At 50.2% G+C, this 9,105-nt stretch overlaps 1 protein-coding gene across 6 annotated transcripts in view; it reads left to right on the top strand.

Annotated features, from left to right (window-relative positions):
- Window positions 1-8,707, top strand: part of UBL7 (ubiquitin like 7) — a 16,362-nt gene extending 7,655 nt beyond the window's left edge. For 5 of the 6 annotated variants that reach the window (XM_021719053.1, XM_008071023.1, XM_008071024.1 and 2 more), the window contains exons 4-11: window positions 1,414-1,496; window positions 2,269-2,353; window positions 2,987-3,044; window positions 4,212-4,345; window positions 4,608-4,657; window positions 4,912-5,079; window positions 5,573-5,695; window positions 8,460-8,706. In XM_021719053.1, coding sequence (XP_021574728.1) covers window positions 1,414-1,496; window positions 2,269-2,353; window positions 2,987-3,044; window positions 4,212-4,345; window positions 4,608-4,657; window positions 4,912-5,079; window positions 5,573-5,695; window positions 8,460-8,597 — 839 coding nt within the window. In that variant the 3' untranslated portion in view covers window positions 8,598-8,706. Of the gene's footprint in view, window positions 1-1,413; window positions 1,497-2,268; window positions 2,354-2,986; window positions 3,045-4,211; window positions 4,346-4,607; window positions 4,658-4,911; window positions 5,080-5,572; window positions 5,700-8,459 lie in introns of all 6 variants that reach the window. The other variant, XM_021719054.1, reaches the window with a different exon arrangement.
- The last annotated feature ends 398 nt before the right edge of the window (window positions 8,708-9,105 follow it).

A 9,105-nucleotide genomic window follows, 5' to 3' on the forward strand; every position in this document is an offset into this window, starting at 1 on the left:
CACTCACCTCAGCCTCCCAAAGGCGCGAGATTACAGGCTGAGCCACCGAGCCTGGCTACAAATCAGTTTTTTATTGGGAGGTGAAAACAAACTTTTAGATCTGTGAAGAAGTTGTTTTGTGGCAGTGTTTGAGACATTTGCTCATTGAGTGCTTTGCTTCAAAAGGAAGCACATTTCTTGTTCTCCCCCTAGATTTGAGCCTGTAGAAGGAGAACCTGTTAGTTTGCCCCTTCCCACCTGGATCCCCCTTGGGGTTCCCCATGGAGGGTTACAAAGCCTCTCAGGACCTCACCTTAGCCTGCTATTTGAGCAGGGAGGTATACCCTGAGTTCTAGCCACAAAACGACTTGCTGTTCCTTCAGAGCGCCACATTCTTTTATTCTTTGCACATGTTCTCTCTTAGGCCCGGAATCCCTTCTCCCCCAGCAGACATCCGCTCTGTCTTTGAACCCTCTCTTAAATGGTTCTGTGTCCTTGCCTTCCCTCTCAGGAGCACTGTCTGCCTCTCTGTTCCTAGTGCCCCAGCTGGGATCCACATCTCTGCCGAGGTCCTCAGCGTGGTGTTTGTAATTGTGTGTTTGATCTAGTCTCATTTTTCCCACTGACCTAAGAGTTCCATGATGGCAGGGATTCTTATTTTTTGTATTCTTCTTCCTTGCCCAAAGCCAGGCATGGAGTCAATGCTCAGTATGTGTTTGTTGAATGAATAAATTAGGCAACTTACTTAAAATAAATACTTTAAAAAATATGATCAGGTCTATAGGTACCAGGGGTGTCCTCATCTTGCATTGAGAGCGGTGTCCCTGGAGTTGGGCAGTACACAGCCTATACAGTCACAGGTAGCAGTCCTTGCTGAGGATAACCACACTTCCAAAAGTGTGACCCAGCATGAACTTTACTTTTCCTGCTACCCAGATTTCTTCACTATGAAATGGACTGATACTTTAAATAGCAGGGTAGCCAAGTAAAACATAGTTTTTTAAATGAGAGAATACATATACAATTTGTGTTCTATTCTTTCTCTTAACATATTGTGTCAGCATAGTTCCATATTAAGGTGGCCTGCAGCACACTTATTTTAAATCACTGTGTAACCATCTCATGAGTTGATTTTAATTTTCTTTTTCAAGTGTAAGAAGTCTGGAACTCTCGCAGTGGGATGTTGATCACATGGGATGATTCCCCTCTGATGGAATTTGAATTTGTTTGTTTTATCTGCTGAAGATGCTTACAAGAGAGTTAAGCCAAAGGCACAAAGGGCTTTTTCTGAACAGGCACTCACACACTTAGGGTGATGAGGGAAGGGAACACACAGACCAGGCTGCACCTGGACACAGGCTGAAATGATGCTACCACATCTGTGGCAGGGCCAGGACCTAGGCTGGTGGTAACTCTGAGTGTCTTGTCTCTCAGAACCTGTGGACAAAGTGGCTGCCATGAGAGAGTTCCGGGTGTTGCACACCGCCCTGCACAGCAGCTCCTCTTACAGAGAGGCGGTGAGTGTGCGTGGTGGCCCCAACCAGGCCTGCAGGAGAGGGTGTGAACACTGGCGAGTGGTGTCGAGTGGGAGCTGGAAGCCTGTTGCCTTGGTAACTGAGAGTTCCTTGGGGATTCTTTGCCATGTCTGGGGCCCTCCGAAGAGCCCAGTCTTTCCCCAAAGAGCCTGTTTCAGTCAGGCATTGCTGCTTCCCTCTAATAATGATATGACATCTTTTGATACTAATCTCATGGAATGAATATGGTGATGGCCAAAGGATCCACATGGTGTTTCTGCTGGGCCTCATTCTTTGCCTTTGGTTGAACTGCTGGCCCACCACACATGACCTAGATGTCCTCACTGGGGAAATGGGCTGGTGTCTTTCTGTAGGAGAATTGATAGGCAAAATTAGTATGACCGTGAGCTTCCCAATATATATGAATGTGAAACAGTAATTGTACAGAGATTTAAAAGGACTTTTGGGACCTAGAGAACCCTTTGCTATTGGGCTTGTAGTGAGAGCTTTTATTTTGGAAGTATAGAACTGTAGGTGGGGGAAAGGACCACAGAGATTGAAGCTTTACTGTGGTCTTGCTTTCTTAAAAAAATTGTTTCCCCTCCAGCAAGCTCCCTTCTCAGAGCCAAAAGAGTTCATCAGTTTCTAGGCTATTACTCCATTATGATGGGATCTGTACGAGCACTTAGAGGGAGGAAGCCCTTAGCAAAGAGTGGCTATTTGATGCATGCCTTGGGCCAGTTGGAGTACCTAGCCCTCCCCGTCTCTTCTGCAGGTCTTTAAGATGCTCAGCAATAAGGAATCTCTGGATCAGATTATTGTGGCCACCCCAGGCCTCAGCAGTGACCCCATCGCTCTCGGTAAGTGCAGAGGTGAATTTCAGGAAATTGGAGTTGTTGCAAAAAGTGAAGCCAGGAGAGGGCAATTACCCTAAAGAGACTTTGACTATCTTTTGAAGACTCTGATCTTGTGGGAAGAGGGAAAGTAATTGAGACATGTTTGGGATACCTAGCCCTCTTAGAGCTCTCAGTCCTGCAGAGTGATAATGACTTACCTGGCATCCTAAGTGAGGCTGTGAGGAGTCAAGTGAGGGCAGCAGTTAGCCAAATCCCAGAAGTCAGGGTAGACGTCCTGCACACCTTGATGGATATCAAGAGCCATGGGAGGAGAGACTAGCACATTGATACTCAAGATGGAGTTTATGTGCAAGGGGGAGGTGGAGGGCATGGGAGTATCCCCACCAGAGCAAGATGGGGCCTGCTCATCTTTTCCCAAAGAGCCTGTCTCAGTCAGGCATTGCTGGTTCCCTTTAATAATGATATGATATCTTTTGATACTGACCTCATGGGATAAATATGGTTGTGCCGTTGGGTGTTTTGTTTACTTCTCATGAGGCTGGTCCCATGTCTCTGTTGAGCCAGTTGCTCTGAGACCTCTCCCTCCTGAATCTGGCTAGATTTCTGTTCCCTGATGTGAGCCCTGGTCTCTTTCAGGGGTTCTCCAGGACAAGGACCTCTTCTCTGTCTTTGCTGATCCCAGTATGCTTGACACGTAAGTGTAACTGGCATATTGGAGAGTACCTTCTCTCTCCTTGTGTGGTCAGGTCAGAAGCCTAATTGTCTCCCTGAAATCGCTCTGGGAGCCCATCCCCAGCCTATCACCAGGTCACCTTCTAAGTATGTCAGGAATTGAGGAAGAGCAAGAGCCACTTGGGGAACAGTAAAACCCAAAGGGCCAGGCATATCAAGAGCATTGGGGGAGCCAGGTGTGATGGCTCATGCCTGTAATCCCAGCACTTTGGGAGGCTGAGGCAGGAAGATCACTTGAGACCAGGAGTTCAAGACCAGCCTGGGCAACGTAACAAGACCTTGTCTCTACCTAAATAAATAAATAATAATAAATTTAAAAAGAGTGTTGGAGCCGGGCTAGGTGGCTCAGCCTGTAATCCCACGCCTTTGGGAGGCTGAGGTAAGTGGATTGCCTGAGCTCGCAGGTTCGAGACCCGCCTGGGCAGCGAGACCTCATCTCTACAGTAAATAAAAAAATCAGCCGGGCGTGGTAGCGATGCCTGTAATTCCGGCTACTTGGAAGGCTGAGGTGGAAGGATCACCAGAGCCCAGCAAGTCGAGGCTGCGGTGGCCGGGAGCGGCCATTGCACTCCAGTCTGGGCTACAGAGTGAGACTCCAACTCAAAAAAAAAAAAAAAAAGAGTGTCGGGGAAGCAGGATGGGAGGGGGCTTTGCTGTTAGGCTTAGTTTAGACTTCATTTAGTAGATAGGGAGCCTTGGAAGGATTTTAAGCTGGGGAAAGGAGAAGCAGGTATATAGATCTGGGAAATGTTAAAGCTGGAAGGGACATTTCCCCTTATTTTGCAAATGAAGAAAACAGCCTTGCTCTGGGAAGAAAAGGGACCTCTCCAAGGTTGCCCAGTGTAGTAGTGATGGCACCTAGACCGAAGGCCAGTCCCTGAGTCTACCAGGCCTTTCCATCATGCCTTGCCTGAGGATGAAGAATCTGCAGTGAATCCCAGGAACTAAAGGCCTCTGGGGCAGATGAGTAGTAGGAAGATAAAGCTTCTGGTGGGAGATGCTAGAGATAGGAATTTAAGGGCAGGCCCAGGTGGCTCCATGGTTGTGAGGGGCACCCAAAACTCCTCTCAGGGCCAAGGGTGCTCTTTGCTTTGTGGTCACCCTTGGATTTCTCCTTGCTCTTTCCTAGGTTGGTGCCTGCCCACCCGGCCCTGGTCAATGCCATCGTCCTGGTTCTGCACTCGGTGGCAGGCAGTGCCCCGATGCCGGGAGCCGACTCCTCTTCCCGGAGCATGCCCTCCAGCTCGTACCGGGATATGCCAGGTGGGGCCCTGAAAAAAGCGTAACGTGGGCCCCTTAGGAGCCGGCAGTGACCCAGGAATTTGCTTTACTCAGCAGCTATGTATAGCGCTGGCAGAGGGCGTTCCTTGGGAACTCTCGGTTTGAGTCAGGAAGTGCATCTGTCCTGTAATTTTCCGAGGGGAGAGATGAAAATATGAATTTGGAGAGTAACTGGAGCTGAGATTCTGGAGCTGCGCCTGTGCCTTTCTGTTCTTCCTCCTGAAATCTGTTCTCCCTCCTCCAGGTGGCTTCCTGTTTGAAGGGCTCTCAGATGATGAGGACGATTTTCACCCAGTAAGTGACCTGCCTGCCACTGGGCGAGATTCCTGGCTGTGAATGAGCCACTGCCTGGAACCTGGCACGCCCACGACTGGGAGGTGGTCCCAGACCCCGGGAGGCCAAGACCATGTCATGCTGTTCCTTTTTCTGGATTGTTTTCTGAAACCTGGGGTCTTAGTCTTTCTTGAGCGCTGTTCCTGGAATGGGGTGGGGTTCACCTGGGTGCTTCATAATGCTGCTTCCCTGATTCTGGGTGCCTCCTTCTCCAGAGCACCCGGTCCACGCCCTCCAGCAGCACCCCCAGCTCCCGCCCAGCCTCCCTGGGGTACAGTGGGGCTGCTGGCCCCCGGCCCATCACGCAGAGTGAGCTGGCCACCGCCCTGGCCCTGGCCAGTACTCCGGAGAGCAGCTCTCACACACCAACTCCTGGCACCCAGGTATGGAGGGAGGGCTGGGAGGGTCAAGGCTGGGCCCCTGAGAGACATGTTCCCCAGTGGTAGAGTAGATTGGCCTTTGCTGACCCTGGTACTAGGTCTGGTTAGAGCTAAACCCTTGGACCCTGGTGGGCATTTCTTACTACGGATGGAGTGATCTCTTTCTTTAGGGATCAGAAGTTCGGAGTTTAGCACAATCCTGATTGATTAGATGTCACCAGCTTAAGCATTTCTGTTGACAAGTCACTTCAGCTTTCAAGGCGATCTCTCCCAATTCTGGGATCCTGAACTGGATCAGGGTCATAGCAGAAGATAATGGAACCTCTCCTGCCCACAGGAGGTGCCTTTGTGTCGTTGTCTCATGGCAGGCCCCTATTGGGAGGCAGATAGATGTTGGGCACCCCAGGAGCACTGTGGGGTGGTGTGATAGCAGTGGGCATCCACTACAAGGGTGATAAGGCTCTGAGGGGAGCACTGACCACTGATTTGTCTCTAGGGCCATTCCTCAGGGACCTCACCAATGTCCTCTGGTGTCCAGTCTGGGACGCCCATCACCAACGATCTCTTCAGCCAAGCCCTGCAGCATGCCCTGCAGGCCTCTGGGCAGCCTAGCCTTCAGGTCAGTCTCTCTGTCCAGGTGACCACATGCTTCCTTGTGACTTTGGATGCCGAGCCATCCTTTGCTCCCTGAGAGGTCTTCCCACTTGACGTGCTTCACTCTAGGGGCAGCTGCAGCATGGCATCATGATGGACGAGAAATGTCCCCAGCAAGGACACTCTCAGTGTGGCCCTGTAGCTTCTCCTCCTGTTCCTAGTGACCATGGCTTGGCTCCCAACCGCCTGGCTTGGATAATCATGGCAGTTTTAGTCAAACTATCAGTGAGCATCTACTGACATTGAGTGTCTTTATGCCAGACCTGGGCCCAGGCGTGAGGGTTGGAGGTTGACCAGTCCTTATCGCTGCCATAGATGGGGACTAGGCAGGTACTGAGCCAGGGAGCGGCAAGGTGAGAAGCCTGGAGGTAAGGTCCTAGGCCAGGCAACACTTTTCTGAGGAAAGGGTATTTAGGATGATTGTCAAAGCATTAGTTAGAGGTTAGCCAGGCAGAGAAGAAAGGGCAGGATGCTTGAGGTAGAGAGGGGAAGATTTCTAGCCGGAGGCCACTATTGTTTGAGCAGAGAGTGGAGGTGTATGTGACAGGCAAAGACTAGAGCACAGTGTCCCAGCGTAGAGGATTGGAGATGGAGCCAGAGAAAGAGAGCAGGAGCCTGCATGTGAGGGGCCTTGATTGCCAACCTAGGGAGATTAGACTTGATCTAGCATCACCAGGGAGCCATGGGAAGCTTTAAGGAGGGGAAAGGTCACCCTGGCAGCTAAATGGAAGACCTAAGGGACCAGTGTTTACTGCATGGCTCTGTGCACGAGCTGTTTGCCTCAGGTCTGTTTCCTTCACTCCTCACAGTAGGCCTGTGGGATATCATCCTCGAGTTTATCCAGGATCATAAAGCTGTGAAGGGTAAAGACAGGGTTCACACTACTCCATGTGGCCCTTGTGGACAGTGAGGGGAACAGGAGCAGGACACGTGGACAACTTGGCTTCTCCATTCTCCATCTTCCCCAACTCAGGAGCTGTTCCGGGCTCCCCCTGGCCTCTGACATGACACTGATTTGATTTTATGTGGCCTCCACATTCTTACCTCTGCCTACCTCTGAGTTTGCAGTTCTTCTTCGTGTGGCCTTCTCCTTCCCACATGTGAACACAGTGTTTTCCATAAGTTGCGTACTTATCACCTGTCATGAAATAGGGATATTGGTGAAACTACGAAAGTGTTAGAAGGAACTGGGCACAGTGGCTCATGCTTGTAATCCCAGCACTTTGGGAGACCGAGGCAGGAGGATCACTTGAGCCCAGGAGTGTGAGACCAGCCTGGGCAACATAGCAAGACTCCATCACTACAAAAATTTAAAAATTTAAAAATATTTTTAGTGTTAGAAGAAAATTTAGATGAATTAATTTCTTTCTTTTTTTTTTTTTTTTTTTGAGTTGGAGTCTCTGTCGCCCAGACTGGAGTGCAGTGGCACTCTCCCAGCCACCACAGCCTTGACCTGCTGGGCTCCTGCGATCCTTTCGCCTCAGCCTTCCAAGTAGCTGGAACTATAGGCATGTGCTACCACCCCTGGCTAATTTTTGATTTATTGTAGAGACGAGGTCTCGCCAAGTTACCCAGGTGGGTCTTGAACTCACGGGCTCAGGAATCCACTTGCCTCAGCCTCCTAAAGTGCTGGGATTACAGGCTGAGCCACCGAGCCCGGCCTGGGCAATTTGGTGAGACCTCTTCTCTACAACAAATCAAAAAATTAACCAGGTGTGGTAGTGCTCCTGTAGTTCCAGCTACTTGGAAGGCTGAGGCAGAAGGATTGCCTGAGCCCAACAGGTTGAGGCTGTGGTGGCTGTGACATTGCACTCCAGCCTGGGTGACAGAGTGAGACTCCAACTCAAAGGAAAAAAAAGGGCAAACATCTCTGATATGTAGAGGTTCCAGAAATGTAAGACCATGAACCTCATAGAAACACGGGCAAAGGATATAAACACACTGTTCTCTGAAAAGGAAATACAGATGGCCCTTAAACCTGTGTCATTCCTGGCAGTCCTTTTCTAGGAATTTATCCTGGAGATGTATGTGCGTGTATAAAGTGACATTTGTACAGTCAGTTGTGGCAGCGTTGTTTGTAATGGCAAGAGATTGGAAACAGCCCAGTACATTTCAGGGCATCCATGGATTGGAATATTATAGAACTAGTTAAATATTCTTTATGCACTGGCAAGGGGAGATTGCCAGGATAGGTTGATTTTATTTAAAAAAAGGGATGGGGTGGGGTGATTGTAGAACAGAAGAAGGTAACAGAAGATTGTATAAGAAGAGGGTAAATAGAGGAATATGCATATTTCCTCAAAGAAAAGAGAACTGGTTATCTGGGAAGGGGGCAGGAAGGGATGAGAATAGACTTCATTATATATCGTGTTAAAACAACAAACTACTTTTAAAATTGATCCTTCTCCCTCCATTTATTTTCGTGTGCATGTATACATATAGCAGGAGAAAGAAAGTAATTTAGTCTTTTGAAATTTAGATCCTGAGTAATTTGTGCTTTTCTCTTTTTATCCTTAAGCCAAGAGTTTCCTTTTTGATTATGAAACTTTGAGTTTGTTCTCTTAACCCCCAAGCCTGCCTTTCAGTCTCCATGGAGGCCCATGTTCTGTGGAACTTAGCACCAGAGCTAGGCTGCAGGACTCCGTCCCCTTCCCTCCCCTGACAGCATGGCCTTCTGTGTTTTCAGCAGGACCCTGGCTAACAACTCTATCTGCTCTGTCTCTCCACAGAGCCAGTGGCAGCCCCAGCTGCAGCAGCTGCGCGACATGGGCATCCAGGACGATGAGTTGAGCCTGCGTGCCCTGCAGGCCACTGGCGGGGACATCCAGGCGGCCCTGGAGCTCATCTTTGCTGGAGGAGCCCCATGAGGTCCCTGCTCCTCCTGACCCCCCGCAGCTGAGAGGCTGCCTCCTGTGGGAGGCACTTGTGGTGATGCCTCTGTCTCTCCCTTCCCAATACACCTGATGGTCAACTCGCCTGCTGTGTTCAGTGCTTGGCCTTCCTGGCTGATAAGAGCTGGGGGAGGCAGAGGGATAGACGAGGCATGTGGGTCCTTGGCATCAGGGAGCAGGGCTGGCCCCTGGGTCTGGGCCCTGCAAGGGGGCGTTTAGACCCACGTCATGGGAGGCTGTGTGATACCTGTTTTCACCCTTGGAAGAAGCTTCCAGCAGTAGCTCCCAGACTCTCTGGTGCTTTGGGATGGCCGCCTCAGGCCATGCCCAAGGCTGGAGCAGGGCTTCCATCCAATCCTCAGGGTGGCTGCTGGGCTACAGCTATGGCCAGAAGAGGCTCGCGCTTCTGAGGTGTCCAGTCTAGGGAGTGGCCAGGTAGACTTTCAGGGGGAACCACTGGAGGCAGCTTGTCTTCCACATTGCT

Source organism: Carlito syrichta, unplaced genomic scaffold (assembly GCF_000164805.1).
Source record: "Carlito syrichta isolate Samal-C Ts95f unplaced genomic scaffold, Tarsius_syrichta-2.0.1 Scaffold314096, whole genome shotgun sequence".
NCBI lineage: Eukaryota > Metazoa > Chordata > Mammalia > Primates > Tarsiidae > Carlito > Carlito syrichta.